At 59.3% G+C, this 17876-nt stretch overlaps 4 protein-coding genes across 10 annotated transcripts in view; 3 read left to right on the forward strand and 1 right to left on the reverse strand.

The window, feature by feature from the left end:
- The window catches only part of IP6K1 (inositol hexakisphosphate kinase 1), a 37089-nt gene extending 31474 nt beyond the window's left edge, over positions 1–5615 (forward strand). For all 4 annotated transcript variants that reach the window (XM_032120621.1, XM_032120622.1, XM_032120623.1 and 1 more), the window contains 3 exons: positions 556–740; positions 2051–2226; positions 3066–5615. In XM_032120621.1, the coding sequence (XP_031976512.1) occupies positions 556–740; positions 2051–2226; positions 3066–3575 (871 nt within the window). In that variant the 3' untranslated portion in view covers positions 3576–5615. The remainder of the gene's footprint in view (positions 1–555; positions 741–2050; positions 2227–3065) is intronic.
- A 408-nt stretch (positions 5616–6023) lies between these two features.
- On the forward strand, positions 6024–8264 carry GMPPB (GDP-mannose pyrophosphorylase B). Its single transcript, XM_032121289.1, has 8 exons — positions 6024–6203; positions 6269–6349; positions 6423–6471; positions 6867–7168; positions 7255–7333; positions 7428–7555; positions 7734–7916; positions 8072–8264. Exons 1-8 carry the CDS (start codon positions 6075–6077, stop codon positions 8201–8203), a joined length of 1083 nt encoding a protein of 360 aa, XP_031977180.1. The 5' UTR covers positions 6024–6074; the 3' UTR covers positions 8204–8264.
- An 89-nt stretch (positions 8265–8353) lies between these two features.
- Positions 8354–17876, reverse strand: part of RNF123 (ring finger protein 123) — a 47887-nt gene continuing 38364 nt past the window's right edge. For 3 of the 4 annotated variants that reach the window (XM_032121276.1, XM_032121275.1, XM_032121277.1), the window contains 4 exons: positions 9550–9692; positions 9117–9211; positions 8931–9016; positions 8354–8821 (listed from right to left, as the gene is read on the reverse strand). In XM_032121276.1, coding sequence (XP_031977167.1) covers positions 8722–8821; positions 8931–9016; positions 9117–9211; positions 9550–9692 — 424 coding nt within the window. In that variant the 3' untranslated portion in view covers positions 8354–8721. Of the gene's footprint in view, positions 8822–8930; positions 9017–9116; positions 9225–9549; positions 9693–17876 lie in introns of those variants that run through there. The other variant, XR_004242464.1, reaches the window with a different exon arrangement.
- AMIGO3 (adhesion molecule with Ig like domain 3) lies at positions 10994–13928 on the forward strand. Its single transcript, XM_032121287.1, has one exon. It carries the CDS (start codon positions 11509–11511, stop codon positions 13024–13026), a length of 1518 nt encoding a protein of 505 aa, XP_031977178.1. The 5' UTR covers positions 10994–11508; the 3' UTR covers positions 13027–13928.

Genomic DNA, 17876 nt, shown 5'->3' on the forward strand with positions numbered 1-17876 from the left:
ACTCCTTTGGTTGAGGGTGTTTTGCAATTCCTTAAGGTGGCCAGGCTGTTGTGCACTTGATAGCCCAGCGCATTTTGGCACTGCAGACTGTGTCAGGAATTTTGCCAGGTTCAGGACCAACTCATCCAGATGAAATGCTTCTGACACAACAAGATAACCGTTGGCAGTGTATCAGATGTGGAACCAAAGCATATAGAGTAGATTTGAACACTCTTCAGTCCACCTGGTTATTAATCCAGGGCATTCTTCCCAGGGTATTTCGAATATGGGTCTTTGCTGCCTCACCACAGCCAGAGCTCCTGCAGAAACAAGTTTTCATGCTTGCTCTATCTATTAGCAGAGTACAGCCTGGCAGAGATATTACATCAACCAGAGCCTAGAGCATGGGTCCACAGCCCAGGGTATTGGTGAGAATTTGCTTTTAAGAAGATTTGTGTTGTGTGCAGCAGGAGAAGGAACAGGAGATGGTTGTGTGCCAAGGGAGGATGTGACAGTCGTAAGTATGTGAAGAACTCCTGCATTCTAACAGGCTGGTTTCTTCTGTCTTTACACCAGCACCATCCAGGAAACAAAGAGTCCCAGGGTGGACTTGCACATCCACTCAGATGTTCCATTTCAGATGTTGGATGGGAACAGCGGCCTGAGCTCCGAGAAGATCAGCTATAACCCCTGGAGCCTGCGCTGCCACAAGCAGCAGCTGAGCCGCATGCGGTCGGAGTCCAAGGACCGGAAGCTGTACAGTATCCTTTGGGAGGCACAGCTGGGTGTGTCAGGCTGCTGCTGCCCTGGCCTTACCCGTTTTGTGCCTGAGGCAGCCAGGCCTGCATTTCCCTTGGCATTTCTGTCTCTCACACAACCACAGTTGAGTTACATGTTCCTTTTCGCTGCTCCTTCCTGCTTCCCATACTGTGACACTAATGAATCATAGAATGGTTTGGATTGGAAGGCACCAACCTTAAAGATCGTGTTGTTGCACCTCCAGGCAGTGTGCCTGACTTCTTCATATGGTTGAAGATGGGGTTTTTTTTCTGTGCCTTTCCTCCTGCTTTTGCTGGACTTACCAGCTTATGGGGTTAATTTGTTTCACCTGGATTCTGTTTTCCTCACATAGAAACAAACTTACTTTTAATAGCTGTATTCTTCATCATTTTAAGTGCATGGGCTTCCTTCTCCAGTTCTCAAGTGTGTGCTTGGAGACTCCAGCTTTTATTTTTAAATGGCTTGCATCACTTGCAGAGAAGTCATTCTCTTTGGCTGCCCTCTCCTTTTTAAGCACACTTCCTTATTTTTATGAAGTTCTTCTTTCTAAACCAAACACAGTTTCTCTCTTGCAGATTTAATCCAGCTGTGCTCTGGTTCCCATTTCAATGTTAACATGTTGATCTGTGCCCTGTGGGATTCCTTAGGGCAAACTTTTGGGGCTTTTTTTCCCCTTTTTGGAACAAGTTGCTGTACAGACTGCCTGGAGTGTGTTCTCAGTGCTGTGCCCCGTTGTGGGGGGGGGTTGCCCACTGTGTGCTGGTGACCGAGAGCTCCTGTTACTGTTCTGTTTCCTGGCTTTGTCACCTCCCCAGTTCCCCCCTGTGTATTGGGCAGTGCTGCTGTTCTGGACAGGCCAACCCTGCCATTACTTGACCCTTGAGTTTTCAGTCTGTGGGGATTGTATTGTTTATCCATATGGTCAGATGGCTGATTTGATTAGACTTTAAGCTTTCTCTTAATGGATCAGCAATTCCTACTGTACTCTGTCCTTCCTGACACCAGTGTTTAGCTTTTCAGTTTCCCCTCTGAATTTCCAGTACACATGCACGTGACCTTCCTGCTGTTGGCTGTTCTACTTTCTAGGCTGTTTCCTTCTACCAGCTGTCAAAGCCTGGGTCCACTGTTTGGTTTTTGTCCTTTTCTTCAACTCACCAAGCTGTTTGTCTTGTCTGTTCTTTGGTTCCTATTTGTTTGTTGCCCAGCCCTATCTCCTGCTGGCCCAAGTCCCTGTCTATGGTGGCCCTGGGGTGTCTCTGGGTGGGTAAGCTCTCCTTGACTCATATCCCAGAGTTCCTCTTGCTGGAGAATGTGGTGCATCACTTCAAGTTTCCCTGCGTGCTTGATCTGAAGATGGGGACCAGACAGCACGGAGATGATGCCTCTGAGGAGAAGGCTGCTCGGCAGATGAAGAAGTGTGAACAGAGCACTTCAGCCACCTTGGGTGTGCGTGTGTGTGGGATGCAGGTAGGGATCCCCCAGGCTGCAGATGCTGCTCTTTCCTTTTCACAGCTCCATTAAGCCTCCCAGTTAGTGTTTCCTGCTGAGCACTGAATTTGAACTTCCCACTGCAGGTAGGTACACCAGCATTCATGCTATTTTTGTCTTCATTTCTAAGCCTAAAACAAAGGAGCCTTCTTTTCCTGAGGTGGTGTGTTTGTCCAGAGCTCTTCTGTTAACTGACAGTTAGGGGATTTCTAATAAAATTATTTTTGTGGCTTAATGTTCAGCCAGAATGACAGTGCCCGGGGATGGAGGTGTCCGACATTTCCTTCTGTACTGCACTGATTGTTAAAAAGTTGCTCTGCTGTGCCTGGGCCCTGTGCACAAGGGTTTGCTGCTGGTGCTGCTGTGCAATAATCGCTCATTTCCTCACCTGCCAAAGGAACCAGATCTTGTAACCCAGATCTCTGCCCACGGACTCTGAAGCAATGAGGGCTCCTCATTAATCACTTGCCACGTAAAGGCAATAGATGTTGGCAGGTCCCACTGCCAGGGGATTGTTGGAGTTGCTGTAAGACTTTGCTGTTAAACTCTTGGGGTCAGTTGTGCCATGCCTTTTGGGGCACTGGGACTGATGAGCCACCTTTTGGGTGTCCTGGGAGAGGACTGATGCTCAGGCATCCTGAGTATGCCCCCGGGCTGCTCCCATGAGCTTTGGGATTCAGGGAATGGCCAGAGCTGCGTCTTGTTCCTGCTCCAATCATAAGGGGGACAGGATGAGTTCCCCCTGCCCTGTCAGTGCAGGACAGCTCGGGGCTTAGCCTGTTGCTCCCACTTGATGTGCATTTCCTTTGGTGTTCCAGGTCTATCAGCTGGACACAGGGCATTACTTATGCAGGAATAAATACTATGGCCGCGGCCTTTCCATCGAAGGCTTCCGCAATGCCCTCTACCAGTATCTCCACAATGGCATTGAGCTGCGCAAGGACCTCTTTGAGCCTGTCCTGGCCAAACTGCGGAGCCTGAAGGCGGTTTTGGAGAGACAGGCCTCCTACCGCTTCTACTCCAGCTCTCTCCTCATCATCTACGACGGGAAGGACAGCCGGGCGGGGATGTTGGGGGAGCGGCGGCCGGAGGCGCGCCTGAAGCGGGTGGACGGCTCTGTCCCGGAGAGCCTCCAGGACGGCGGCAGCTCAGAGCCCGGCTCCTCGGCCCAGCCCAAGGTGGACGTGCGCATGATTGACTTTGCACACAGCACATTCAAAGGGTTTCGTGACGACCCCACTGTGCACGACGGACCTGACATGGGCTACGTGTTCGGGCTGGAAAGCCTCATCAACATCATGGAACAGATGCGTGAGGAAAACCAGTAGCCCTGGGCTGTGGCCTCTTATTCTTGTCCTGGTGGCAGGAGCAGACAAGACCACCTACTACCACAGGAAAAACACAGACAAATTTGGTTTTAAATAACTGTATTGCTCCATTGTTTTTAAAATGTACTTGGATAGAAGAGCTGAGGTGAGGCAGGATGGAAGAACTCCTCGTGCTGACCAGACAGTTCTGACCACACTCGCTCTGCCTTCTGGAGGAGGCTCTGTAGGTGCCTGCTGGGTGTCAGGTGTTCTGGTTCTTCGCTCATCACATGTGCGTTCTGGAGGGAGGACCTGGACATAGGGGAGAGAGAGGGCTCTTCACGAGGCTGGAGCTCTGGTGCAAGGAGCCTCCTGCCTCAGGCGCCTCCTGCCTCAGGAGCCTCCCCTTTGAATTTCTCCTGAGTTATTTGGAAAGGGCGCTTGCCTAATGGTTGGCAGCGTCTGTGGGGCCACTGGTGAGAAGTCAGATGCCGGTCCCTGTGTTCGGTGTTGCTGGCTCTGCCCTGGGTTTTGCCGATGGGGCTTTGCTTTTGATGCTGCCTTTTTCTGCTGTTTGGGCACTGTGAGTAGCCACCCCAAACACGGAAATGAAATGACCAAATGCAACCCCTGGCAGAGCTGTGGCTGGGAGGGAATGCCACACACCTGGAGCTGCGCTCGAGCCTGGGGTCTGCTCGCTCCCTGGTGGCATGGCATGGGCAGGCACAGGGCTCTGCAGGAGTGACTCTGCCCTGGACCACTGACTTGCAAGCACTCAGCTCGTGGGCTAGCAATACTATCTGTAGCAGTTAACATGACCCCAGCTGTGCAGCGGGGCATTTTGGACCATTTCAACCCTTCCCCTCCTGTAAAGTACAGAGTACGTCCCTCTAGCACAAAGCTGCCCTCTTCCCCCGGGGACCCTCTGCCCCCAGGCCCTGCTCGTCCATCAGGTCTGGGGGTGGTGGAAGGGGAGGCTGAGGCTTAGGGCTGATCCCTGTCTCCTCGCTGAGGGCCTGCAGGGGCCAGATGCTGGGTGACCTAGCTGAGCAGTGAGTGCCACTGTCTTGACTGTTCAGCACCACTGCCTGACTGTTCAGCTTTGCTTCACGGAGTCAGTCTTTCCCAAAATAAATGTCCTCCAGCCTCCTTTGATGAGGAATTAATGTTTGATACTGTGGCCTGGTGGTACCGGACCGTACCCTGCTCCACCTCAGCTCCTGTTTTTGTGCTGGGGCCCTGGCTGCTCTCTCCTGCTCTCACTGACTTCGTTCCATGGCATTACCATTACCCTGTGTACCCACAAGGCCAGGGTTGGGGTTGGGGTTTTTTTAAATTACTTCAGGAAAGTTTGTTTGGGGAATACTCGCATGTCGCATGTGTGCCGACTCCATGTGCGCAGAGGCCGCTTGCAACGCGCGGCTGCTCGGCCTCGCTGCCACAGCAGGCACAGGTCCGTGGCACTGGCGTGGAAGGGGACAGGAGAGCTGCCCGCTTTCTCTGCCTGTCTCCCAGCTCCTCAAAGCTTGCCCAAGCCACTGCTCCCCTGCCACCCCCTGGACAAGGACCTTTATCCATGGCACGCTCCTCTGCACTGGGTTACTTCATCGCTCCTGCAGGTCCCTACCGTGCCAGGACTCGCAGGATTTTCAGGGAACAGGTTTGCAGGAGCGAGGGAGGCTGGGTGAGTGCTGGGGTGTAGGTACCCACGACAGCCGTATATTCCCTGGTCCTGCCCCAGCGTAGCCCATCACCGCCCACCTCTGCATGTCCTTGTCCCCGCGGGTTGTGCTCGGCCAGGCCGCAGATCCTGGAGAGCCTCCTGCTGTCCCCCCGCGCTCATTCCTGCCCTTCCCCACCTCACTGGGCCGTGACGGACGGGCCACGCTGCCGGCGCTCAGTGAGTGGGAGCTGCCTTTCCCCCGCTCCCCTTCGGACCACCACGGTGGCACTCCACAGCTTGTATATAGCCTTGGCCCCGTTTGTTTTTACATGAATAACCACCCTGTTTGTGCTTCACAGAGAACCAAAAACCATTAAAGGATCTGTTTTTGTCCGCGGTGTGCCGTGCCTGCCTCTCCCACCGTCTGAGCCCGGGGACGGGGGTGGGGGGCTCGGGTGAATGTCCCCGCCCGGTGCTGCCGTGCCGCTGCTCTCTTGTCATCGGGGTCGCCTCGTCGCTGCTGCGTGCCGAGGGAGCTCCAGCTCCGGGCAGGGTGCGGTGGCTGCAGCAACGACCTGGCCATACGGCGATGGGAGCCGGGCGGGCGGAGGAGTGTGCGGGGCGGGCACTGAGAACCGGGCGGGCGGTAGGACCCGGGCGGCGGTGTTACGGGAGCGGTGTTACGGGGCCGGGAGGCGGGGCCCGGGCGGGCGCTGTGTCGGGGCGGGAGGCGGGGCCCGGGCGGGCGCTGTGTCGGGGCGGGGGCTGTGTCGGGGCGGGCGGGGCGGTGACGCGCCCGGTGCGCCCGGCGCTGACGTGTCGGTGCGGGCGCTGGCGTGGGACGTGGGACGCGCGGGATGCGGGCGCTGATCCTGGTTGGCGGCTTCGGGACGCGGCTGCGGCCGCTGACCCTGAGCCGGCCGAAGCCGCTGGTGGAGTTCTGCAACAAGGCGGTGCTGCTCCACCAGCTGGAGGCTCTCCGGCAGGTGGGGGCGCGGGGCGCGGGGGGCACGGGGGCCGCCCCGCCGCCGGCTGACCCGCGCTCCCGCAGGCGGGCGTCAGCCATGTGGTGCTGGCGGTGAGCTACATGTCGGACGCGCTGGAAGCCGCCATGCGGGAGCAAGAACAACGGGTAAGGGCCCTTCCGCCTCCCCCCGCCTCTCCCCGCAACCCGGCCTGTCCCGCCGCTCACCTTGTGCCCGCAGCTCGGCATCCGCATCTCCATGTCCCACGAGAAGGAGCCGCTGGGCACAGGTAGGATTCGGGCAAGGGCTTGGGGCTGGGGGGCGGGTGCAGGCGGGATGGAGGAAGTCTGGGGACAGCAGGGTGGATGCTGGGGGGATACCGGGATGGGTACGGCAGGGCTAGGGACGTTGGGAGGGGGGCACCGTGGGCATTAGGGTGGGTATAGATGGGTGGGGGTGGAGAACACCGGGAGTGGGACACCATGACTATGGATGGGTACGGCCGGGAGGAGCAGGGGCATCGGGAGGGATATGCCAGGATGGACATGGGCAGGACCAGGGACAGCGGGCCGGGTGAGGATCCAGAGGGCCTGGGGGCTTGGGAGGGGCTCTGGGACGGGCAGAGGTGAGGCCAGCAGGACCTGGGCTCACCACGTCCCTGCGGCGTCACTCACGGGCGCGCAGCGGGGCCGCTGGCGCTGGCGCGGGACCTGCTGGCCGAGGACGGGGAGCCCTTCTTTGTCCTCAACAGCGACGTGATCTGCGAGTTCCCCTTCGCGGCGCTGGCCCGTTTCCACCGGCAGCACGGCGGCGAGGGCTCGCTGGTGGTGACCCGCGTGGAAGAGCCGGCCAAGTACGGCGTGGTGGTGTGTGAGGCCGACACCGGCCGCATCTGCCGCTTCGTGGAGAAGCCGCGCGTCTTTGTGTCCAATAAGATCAATGCTGGGCTCTACATATTTAGCCCTGGCATCCTGCAACGCATCCAGGTACGAGGCAGGGTGCCACGCTGGGCCAGGCTGGGCCAGGCTGGGGGTCTGTGCCCCCTGCTCAGCCCTGCACCCCGTCCTCGCAGCTGCGCCCCACCTCCATCGAGAAGGAGATCTTCCCAGCCATGGCACAGGATGGGCAGCTCTACGCCATGGAGCTGCAGGGTAAGGCCCTGTGTCCAGTGCAGGCAGCATCAGGGGTCTTGCCTGCACTGCCACCCTCACGCTGGGGGCTGTCACCGTGGCTCTGTCCCCACAGGCTTTTGGATGGACATTGGGCAGCCAAAGGACTTCCTTACGGGCATGTGCATGTACCTGCAGGCGCTACGGGCTCAGCACCCCGAGAAGCTGCACTCGGGGCCTGGTGTCGTAGGGAATGTGCTGGTGGTAAGTGCCAGCCCCCAGGACACCAGCCCTGGGCACATCATGAGCTCTCTGCATTGTCCCACTGCTGTCCTCGCTGCCATCCTCAAGCTGTGCCCTCTTCCCTGGCTAGCCAAGTGGCATGGGCTATGTCAAGAGCTGTGTGCCCTCCTGACCCTGTTATGGCCCCTCTTCCTTCCAGGACCCCAGTGCCAAGATTGGGGCAAACTGTGTCATCGGCCCCAATGTGACAATCGGGGCAGGTGTGGTGGTGGAGGACGGGGTGCGCATCAAACGCTGCACTGTGCTGGAAGGGGCCCGCATCCGGTCCCATTCCTGGCTGGAGTCCTGCATCGTGGGCTGGAGCTGCTCCGTGGGGCAGTGGGTGAGGACGTGGGTGTCCCTGCAGGGGATCGGGACTCAGCTCTTGCCCTCCCACCTCCTCGGGCTGCGGCTGCAGGGATGTGGTCCCTGCAGGCAGGAGCAGGAGCCTGGCACTGGGCCCCGAGCCCAGGGATGTGACCGGGCCTTTCTGGGCAGGTGCGCATGGAGAACGTGACTGTGCTGGGCGAGGATGTCATCGTCAACGACGAGCTCTACCTCAACGGGGCCAATGTGCTGCCACACAAATCCATCGCCGAGTCTGTGCCAGAGCCACGCATCATCATGTAGCAGCCCCAGCAGGCCCTGCGCTCCCAGCTATCCTTGGATTAAATATTTATATTTCCATTTACTGTTAAGCATCACCTGAGTGCGGCCCCAACACCGGGTCACTCACCAGGGCTGGCCTGGCTTCCCCTTCCCCTCTTTCAGGGCACCACATAAGGAAGAATAATTTAATGCTGCTTTTCATGAAATCAGCCCCCAGCCAGGGGCAAGTTAACAGCCCGAACGCCCAGCCCAGCCCCCCTGCCCTGGCCCCGGGACTGCTGTGTGTTCCCAGTGCTGCCGCAGAGCTGAGGCCTCAGGCTCCCCTCCCTGAGAACGGCCCACGGGGCAGAGAGGCTGCTGGGCACCGGCCTCTCCCACCCTGCAGCCCTCCCACCCCACGCTGCTGCCCCGTGCTGGGTCCTGACCCTCTGGGTGAGGGTCCCACAGCCTTGAGCAGGGCAAGCGATTGGGGAGAAGCCAGCGTGGGGTGGGGGGGCTGCCCTGCTCAGCTGGGGGAGCCCGTGGTGTGGGGCTGGGCCCTAGGAGCTGGCTGGCTTGGTGAAGTCATCCACCCCCGTGATGGTGGCCTTACAGAAGAAGCAGTCCTTGTTGTTCATCAGGTGCTGGTTGATGCAGGCTCTGGGACAGAGGAGGAAAGAGCATCAGCCCCCATCCACATGGCACAGGGCAGGGCCAGGGGCTGGAAGTCATCCTGGTGGAGGTCAGACATGGCATGGGAGCTACTTACTTGCATGACTTGTGGGAGCAGGGCCTGAAGATGGCCGAGATGGGGTGTGCGTAGCAGATGGGGCACAGGTCTTCCTCACTGGTGGGCTGTGGGGGTTACCAGGCAGTTAGCAGTGGTAGCCAAAGCCCCGTGTCCCAGGCCTGCTGTTGAGGACTGGGACAGGGCTGGGGCAGGGGGAGAACTCACCAGTGTGGTAGCAGCCGCCTGCTTGGACTCCTCACTCAGATGGTTCAGCATCTTTTCCACCTTTGCCAGCTCCTCAGCACTGATATACTCTGTGTCTGGGGGGGCAAACTGGGCGTGTGTGGGGTGGGTGGGACCCTCAGGCTGCCCTGAGGCTGCTGAGTGATGCACGGGGGGCTGCGGCTGCCCTTAGGGACCAGCCAGGACAGGGAGCACTGGGCACTGAGAAGGGCAGAATTACTGGCTGGCACTGGATACATTCCCATCCAAAGTGCTACTGCTGGGGTGGTGGAGGAGGGCACAGACACCTGTCCCCAGGACTAAAAGGGCTGGGACATGTTGCAGGGGACACAGACACCAGCAGCCCCATTCCTCCCTCCCCAGCTGTGATGGGTGGTGAGCACAGCCCAGCTCCCAGCGCAGGGCCAACACTTACAGGTGTGCAGGGAGAAGTGGCGCTTGTCCGTGGCCGGGGCAGCCGCTGCCAGGGCCGAGGGCTCGGCGTGGCCCAGCAGGTACTGGATGGAGCGCAGCTGGAAGCAGGGATCCGCCAGCAGCACCGCGGTCGCGCGCTCGGTCCTGCCAAAGGACACAGACCTCAGACCACAGACAACCCAGTATCGCACACCAGTATCCCCAGCTGGTGTCCCCTCAGCCCAGGGGAATGTGCTCAAATGCAGCCAAAGAGCAGCAGCCATCCTCCTCCTCCTCTGCCACCCTGACTCAGAGGCTCCGGGATCGATGTGGTGCTTCAGCACTTGCTGAGGCTGCAGCCCTCGGGCCAGTGCCTGAGCCTGGGTTGCTGCAGGGCGGCTGAAGCAGCCAGTGCTGCCCTCGGTCACAGCACCTCGGGTGAGATCCTCCGGAGAGCCTCACGCCAGGGGCTGGGACCCGCCTGCACCAAGGGGACAGCTCAGCGTGCCCTCAGGGCAAGCAGGTCCCCCCACAAGGCAGGAGGGAGAAGTCGTGGCTCTCCCTGGCTTCAGTGGGGACAGCCAGGACAGATGAAGGTCGCCTTAATGAGTGTCTCCATCGGGCACCAGTGCCGCAGCCTGGTAACAGCCCTTGGCAAGGAGCAGAGCTGGCTCCGTGGCCGCCCCAGGGGCAAGCAGAGCTGCTCCAGCGGCAGGAGGGGCAAGGGAGCAGCCATTCAGCACAGGCTGAGCCGGGGCACAGGGGGTTAACAGCCCCTTGACTCGCAGCAGCCGCAGCCGCCAAATTAGCTTTTTGCTGCCCTAATGGAAACCAATTCCCCAGCTCTCCTCTTCCCACTAACCGCCCGAGCTCTGGATAATGACATTCCTGCGTGTCCTTCACCCTATGGCCACTCCTTCCCCCCAGCAGCCCGCGGCACCCCCTCTGCCCTGGGGACCCTGCCGAGCTCAGGCCCCCTGCTCACCCCAAGGCCGGAGGTGCCGGGGGGTCCCCAGCTCGTGGGGGTGCCGAGGACGAGGGCAGAGGGAAGAACCACGGCTGGGAGAGAAGCAGCACCGGGGGGGGTGACCGCCATCCCCACTCCCAGCCCGGGTGCAGGATGGGACACGAGGGGCTCCCAGAGGTGACGGGTTTGTTCCAGCATTCTGCCAGAGGCTGGGCAGTGGCGGAGCAGCCGCTGCACGGATTGCAGCCGGTCGCGGCTCTCCGGCGGCTGCACACCGCTACGGCCGAAGTGGTCCTGAGCTCCCCTGGGGACAAGCGACCGCGCGGGGTCGGTGCTGGCTGCGCATCGCTCTGCCCACTCGCAGGGAGGGCCACGGCGAGGGACGGGGCCAGGGACCGGGCCAGGGCCACCGCCGCGGCCACCACTCCCCGCGCCGGGGCCAATGGGATCCCGCCCGGCCCCCTCGCCGCGCACCGCCCGCGCGTAAATAGGGGCAGGAGCGGGACCGCGCTCCCGGAGCGCGCCCGGCTCCCGGAGATGCTGCCCGGGAGGGAGCCGGACGGGGCTCCCGGAGGCTGCAGCGTGCGGACGTGCCCCGGCGGCGCTGAGCCCTGAGAAACTTCGCACTCTAGGGATGAGCAGCTCCAGTAGGCAGCGAGGCGCCCGCCCAGCCGGACACACAGCCCCGGAGCGCCCGAGCGCCTCAGCCCCCTGATGCTGATCGCCGGCTCCCGCCCGACCCCCGGCAGCCCCCGGCCGGCCGGAGCACAGGTACGAGGCAGCCTCGGGTGAGCCGCGGCAGAGCCGAGCACGGCAATGTCGCCCCGTAGGTCTTTTCAAGCCCCACGGCTGGAATCGGGATCCTCTTTCGCGGGGTGCAGAAGGGCGTCTGTGGATGCTTAGCAGAGCCAAGCCGGCACTGGGGGCGAGAAGGGAGACGGCGGCAGATTTTCTCTCGCGTCTCATTGAGCCTGGCTGTGCCGCCGGGCTGTACAGAGGCTTCTGCTCACCACAATGTCCTCGCCGGTGCCCGTGGACCCGCTCTGGCCGCGGGTGGCAAAGCTGTTCCTGCTGCTGCTCCAGCTGCGCGCTCCCCGAGCCTCCCCACAGCCCCACCGCTGCCCTGCCGCCTGCATCTGCACCTCCGACCTACTGAGCTGCAGCCGGCAGATGCTGCTGCGGGTGCCCCAGGCACTGCCGCCCACCACCACCACGCTGGACCTCAGCCACAACGCCCTCACCCAACTCCACGACCGCTGGCTGGCCGCCCTCCCGCACCTCGAGGCCCTTCACATCAGCCACAACCAGATTCGGAACCTTTCTCCGCGGGCTTTCCACAATGCCTCCTTCCTGCGGCACCTGGACATGTCCTCCAACTACCTGCACGCCGTGGAGACGCACTACTTCGAGGCGCTGGTGAGCCTGGAGGAGCTGCTGCTCTACAACAACCGCATCATGCGGGTGGATGAAAACGCCTTTGCCAAGCTGAGTGGTCTGCGGAAAGTCTACCTGAGCTGGAACAACCTGACCACCTTCCCCTTCCATGCAGTGCAGGGGCTGGGAATCTACAACCTGCGCACGCTGGACCTCTCCTCCAACAGCCTGAGCAGCATCCCCGTGGAGGTGCTGGCAGCTCTGCCAGAAAACATCGGCAATGGCTTGTATCTGCACAACAACCCCATCAGGTGCAGCTGCCCCCTCTACCTGATGCTCCAGCGCTGGAATCAGCAAGGTTTCAGCTCTGTGAAAGATTTCTTTGAGGAACACACCTGCAAGGTGTCTGACAACGTGCCCCGGTCCCTGATCAAGTTTCTCAAACACAGCCACATGTTTGAGAACTGCTCGGCGAGCACCAAAGACACAGACCTCTCGCACTTGGAGGTGATGGTGGGCCAGCCCATCCTGCTCACCTGTAACACCAGCCTGCAGCAATCAACCACCACCTACATGTGGATCACCCCTAACCACGAGCCCATCAAACACCCTGGGAACAGCAATCACTCCCTGGAGGTCTATCGCAACAGCAGCCTGAGGATCGCCGTAGCCAAGCCCTGGCTCTCGGGGGTCTACGTAGGCTTGGCCATGAACAGCCCCTACAACTTCAGCAGGATGTGCGAGTTCAACGTGACCGTCCTCTACCCCAAGCCAGCTGAGGAGACCTTCAGCACTGGCCTCACAACCCTGCTGGGCTGCATTGTGAGCCTGCTGCTGGTGATCATCTACTTGTACCTCACGCCGTGCCGCTGCCTGGGCTGCTGCAAGAAGCCGGCCCCGCTCAGCCCCCCGCAGGAGTGCAGCGCCCAGTCCTCCATCCTCAGCACCACTCCTCCTGCCACCGATGGGCCAAACCGCAAGGCCAGTGCCAACAAACATGTTGTCTTCCTTGAGCCCATCAGGGAGACGCAGAACGGTAAGATTCACCTGGCCCTCGGCGAGGACTTCCCTGACCCCAAACACCTCAAGGTCCTGCAGCTCAAGTCAGACTCAGAGTCCATCAGCTCTGTCTTTTCTGACACCCCCATTGTGTCTTAGTGGGAGAGAGCTGGGAGCAGATCTGAGGCCTCCCAAGAGCTGGTCTCCTCCATCACTGCTAGAACAGGATTATTGGGCATCCTGAATTCCTGGCTTGACCACGACCCACGGGAGTGATTGACATCACCCACAACCGCTTCAGCCATGGGCTCCTGGTGGGTTCTGGGCCATGGGCACATTGGTGCCCAGCAAAAGCACCCTGCATAATCCACTGGCAATGGCCGTGTTAGCACAAGGGTAACGCTGATGAACCCAGCATGCTGGAGAAACGCCCCTTCATTTGGGCACCCACCCTCCCTAATGTAACACCAGAACTGGGGGTCTGCCATATCCCCAGGCATGAGATGCCCAACCTGACACCACTACCACAGACCAGGTCAAGGGATAGCTGTGACAAGTGGGACACTGTCCTGGCTCATGCCAGGACCCTCAAGAATGGTGATGCCACCATCCTCTCCCAGCCCATGGCGGTCCCCATCAATATGCCATGGCTGGGAGCAGGGGACTGTGACCCCATCACATGTGGGGGGTACACACCCTCTCCCCAAACATGGCCACGCAGGAGGGATGGAGCTCAGCGCCTGACCAGCCACGCAGCCAAGCAAACCTTACAAGCTTTTGCTTCCCGAGAAGCTGTAAATCGTCAAAGCAGGATTAGGTGACGAGACACAGCACCCCAGCCCGCATTGCTCAGAGCTCTCCGTGCCACCAAGGACACTGAGGTCTCCGATGCACCACGCGCTCCTTCGCTGCTTCTCCTTGAGGCGGACACGCGCTGCTCAAGCACAGCTATTTAGGCAGTAACCTAATCAGCCTATCGATAAATGTGAGTAATCCTCCCCTCTCCTGGGTCGTAATTCTCTAGTTCCATTGGAATAAAAATGCCTATTTTTTTAAGCTCACACTGGGCTGAGTGTCTCCTTGCCCTTGCAGCAGTGTGCAGCCACCCCGCAGCTCACAGACACAGCGGTGGGAGGCTGAGATCTGAGGGAGCCCTGAATTCCTGCAGGCCCAGCACACAGAGCCAGGCAATCTGCACTGGATTGGCAGCCTCTGTTCCCATCAAATGGCCTTCAGGTGGCCTTGGCAAGGGAGTTAAATGTGCTGGTGGCCAGTGGTTTGTCCTTGGGAGGGCAGGACCCCAAAATGATGCTTCGGAGCTGGGGAAGGAGCAGCACCAACTGACATGAGGGCATGTCGAGACCCTGAAAGGAACAAGCAGGGTTTAGATACAGGGGAAAGGCACTGCTAGGGATGGGATTGGCCCTGATTTTGGCTTAGTCCTGGTGCTCCCTGCAGATGGAGCCCCCCCACTCGTGTCACCTGCACTGCCTTCCCTGGCATCCACCCTTGCCTCTTACTGAAACAGGGAGTGGTTCTGCCCCCTCCAAAATACCTGTCTGATCCCACAGATGGATAAGGGTATCCTACCCATATGCCAGTCACCAGCATCCCATCCACAGCTGGAGCAGGAGCATGTGGCCATCACATACAGCACAGGAGAGGCTGGGGCTACCCTGTGGGCAGGAGCACAGCTCAGCCACCACTGGGACCAGGATCCTTCTGAGACCTGCAGCCCCTCCCACGGCTGAGCACCCTGGTCCCAAGAGCTGCTGGCAGCCCTGTGACTGGTGGGAGGGTAAAAACCCTGTGGCATTGGGACCACATTAGCACACATCCTTCGACTTCTTCGGCCAGGAAACAAGCCGCTTTTATCCCAGCAAAAACTCGACTTTACCCCCAAATAAATTGCTAAAACCACCCCCCCCACGCCATCCAAGGAGGGGAGAGTGTTTGGGAGAGCAGCTCTCCTGAGCCAGCCCAGCCTCCCAGCGCCGCTCCTTACAGTGACCTTGCACAGCTCCGTGCGATCCGTGGCCCGCGGCTGGCGGAGGTGACGGATGCGCAGTGACAGGCCCCGCTGGCCTGTGCCCTCGCTCCCCACACCCGCCACCGCTGGCCCTGTCACCTCACGTTAGCACAGTGTCCTGATGGGCCCAGGACGCCGTGCCGGCCACACCGGGGGCTGCCAGGGGGTGATGGGGTGCGTCGGTGTCAGACACAGAGGTGAGTGGCACCTTGAGGGTGGAGCTGAGGTGCTGCCATCACCCCTGGCCTTGCACCCAGGCAGGGACGACATGGGAAGGAAGGTTTGAATTTGACCTGGGAATGTCTGGGAAAGTAAAGAGATGCAGCTGACTGCACCCAGGCCCAAACCAGTCAAGGGCACTGATCCAAGTGTGACCTGATCTGCTGAGACAGTGCGAAGCCCATGCCAGAGCATGTGCCACATCTAAGCACCACATCTTCCTCCAGAAGGAAAGACAAAGTGCTGCTCTGGGCCCCAGCACCAGGAGTGGGTGTTACCCACCCCTTATTGCCTTACCATCCTTGTCTGTCTCCTCGAACATCTTCCCCTTCTCCACTGCCAACACCAGCTTCCCAGGCATTAGTGCTCCTGCAAACTGGCATCCTCCGCTGAGGATAATGACTGAAGCTTGGGGGAAAGCTCAGGGAGTGTCAGAAAAGCTCCCAGGGGCTTTTTCAGGGCCACACCAGCCTGAAAAAGCCCAGGAGAGTTCTTCTAGGCTGGCTGCAATTCTCCTATCTCTGCAGGAAAGCTGAGGCTTGCTCTCTCAGGTTTGTATCCGTGCTGCCCTCAAGGGATCCCACTGCCTTTACCCAGGAAAGTCCTGCTGCTGCTTTTCACACATTTCTGATGCTCAGAAAGGATCCCACACCACATTGCTGATCCAAATGAGCACTGGAAGGCGGTTTGGACTGTCGAAGCAGTTCATTAGGCAGCCTGAAAGGCAGAACATCTCAGCAAGGAAGAACAGACAGGAGCAAAGCCTCTCTGACAGGCAGGAGTTGGGAAACCTAATGGATGTTCCCCAAGGAATACACTGTCCTCTCTTGGCAGCCATCTCTACCATTACACCCCTGGCTCCGTGCCACACCTCCCTCCTGCTCCTTGACTCTGCAGGGTAAAGTAATGGGTCAGCACAAAGCTTGGTGGCCCTGGCACACAGGGACCTGTGCCAGTGTGTGCAGGGATAAGGACCAGCTTTGCGGTAAGGACCAGCTTTGGGGACCAGTGTCCAACACTGACTCCTGTCTCCCCTGGCACCTCACACCTCAGCTAGGACAACAAGGGTGCAGTGAATCTCAGTCCCATCCTGTCCTCCTGTCACCAAGGATGAACACATGATGAACACGGCGGGGGCCTGGATCCTTTCCTTATGATGCTCACAGTTTTCCAGAGAGCTCAAATCAGCAAAGCCTGGTGCTGACCAGCACAAGGCCTGCTCCAGCCTCCCAGCATGTGCCTGACAGCCCAGAGGGGCTGCGAGAGCCCAGCCCTGGCAGTCCCATCACTCAGGATGCAGCACTTGCAGCTGGCAGCTTGTAAAAACACTGACCACAGTCCTTTTTCAACCACAAAACCTAGGCCAGAGCTAATAATTCTTCCGTGCTCTGGCTCACACTCACCCCGATGTTACACACTGCAAAACTGGAGTACCACCCATTTTCTGAGTCTTTAGAGTGAGGTACCAAGGACTCCTTTAGACTGGTCCATGAAATGTCTACTCCTGCCCCTCCTTCCACCACAACCTGCTCACCAACACTGTTGAGAGAGCATTAGTGTTTAAGGGATCAGTAATTACAAAGTTTTATTGGAACTATGCAGAAAACTACCATGTCCACAGGAGCAGCCAAGCCCCCAGGGTCCCAGCAGCACTCGAGCACACAGGTGGGTGGCCAGGCTGTTTAGGAACCTGCAGGCTGGGATCTTCTGATCTTTCAAGCGGAGGTCATCCCAAAACCCTGGGGATTTAGCATTTGTTCATTTAGCAACTGAGCAGTCTTCTTAGCCTTCTTCTTCCACCCAGTCTCGTGCCTCCTCACCCTTCTGCTCACCAGTACATTACTTCTGCCCTGGGCACCTCTTTGTCTCCTCCCAGCCCATCTCTCTGCTCCCATCTGTAGTTTGCAAAGGAGAAGAGTCCAGAGATCCAGACAGAAATATCCCAACATCACACCAGCTCAGTGCTGCTTCTGGCAGGTCCCACTGGCTCCTGTTCAGCATCCCACTGGCTCAGCATGGCTGTTTCTGGTCCAGGATCCCCGTTCTGTGCTCTGATGGCTGGTACCACCATGTTCCCGGTGAGCACAGTGCTTTTCCTTCTGTCCTCTCCGTCCTTCATGCAGAAGTCCTTGGGAGAAGCACTTTGAAGGCTCTTTAGGACTTGTCCTGTACAGATTGGTTCACTGGCTCCTTGCATGTGCCCCAGCCCTCTCCTCACCCCGACAGCATCACCTCCCTGCCTCTGAAGGGATGGAGGGAGTACGGGGGAAGCCCAAGGAGCAGAGCAGTGGCCCTGCCCTGACAGAACACAGCTCATCTCCACTCTGGGATGGCCACTCACTTCCCACAAAGCCCGTCCTGATTACAGCATGCCTGCACACACAGGCGACCACAGCCTCACCTCTGGGCCTCACCCCTTCCCCTGCCACTCGCTCTCGCCAGGATCCTGACACCAGCTCTGGCCAACGCCGCTCCATTAGCTCACTCTGATAGAGGCTTAATAGAAAATCTGCTCAATTATTTAGCAAGCCGACAAACGGGAGGATGATATTGCCTGAAGACAGCCAGGGTCTGTGGCATGGATTCAGCCCAGCTCCTGGCTCAGCCTGGCAGATCCTGCCTTCCCTCTCCTCCCTGCTCAGTCATTAAGGCTGGCAGAGGGAGCAAAGGGACATCCCTGCCCTCGGCCCTGCCAGCCCCTGAGACTCCCCAGTGCTGCCCAACAGCTCTCAGACCCAAGGGCTGGGAGGAGGCACTGAAG

Source organism: Corvus moneduloides, chromosome 11, assembly GCF_009650955.1.
Source record: "Corvus moneduloides isolate bCorMon1 chromosome 11, bCorMon1.pri, whole genome shotgun sequence".
Classification (NCBI taxonomy): Eukaryota; Metazoa; Chordata; class Aves; order Passeriformes; family Corvidae; genus Corvus; species Corvus moneduloides.

Excerpts from the sequence above, each read along its gene's own strand:
- GMPPB (XM_032121289.1), top strand. The coding sequence starts at position 6,075 with ATGCGGGCGCTGATCCTGGTTGGCGGCTTCGGGACGCGGCTGCGGCCG. Across the intron at positions 6,350-6,422 it reads TGCGGGAGCAAGAACAACGG|CTCGGCATCCGCATCTCCAT; the intron begins GTAAGGGCCCTT and ends TTGTGCCCGCAG. Across the intron at positions 7,334-7,427 it reads CTACGCCATGGAGCTGCAGG|GCTTTTGGATGGACATTGGG; the intron begins GTAAGGCCCTGT and ends CTGTCCCCACAG.
- AMIGO3 (XM_032121287.1), top strand. The coding sequence starts at position 11,509 with ATGTCCTCGCCGGTGCCCGTGGACCCGCTCTGGCCGCGGGTGGCAAAG.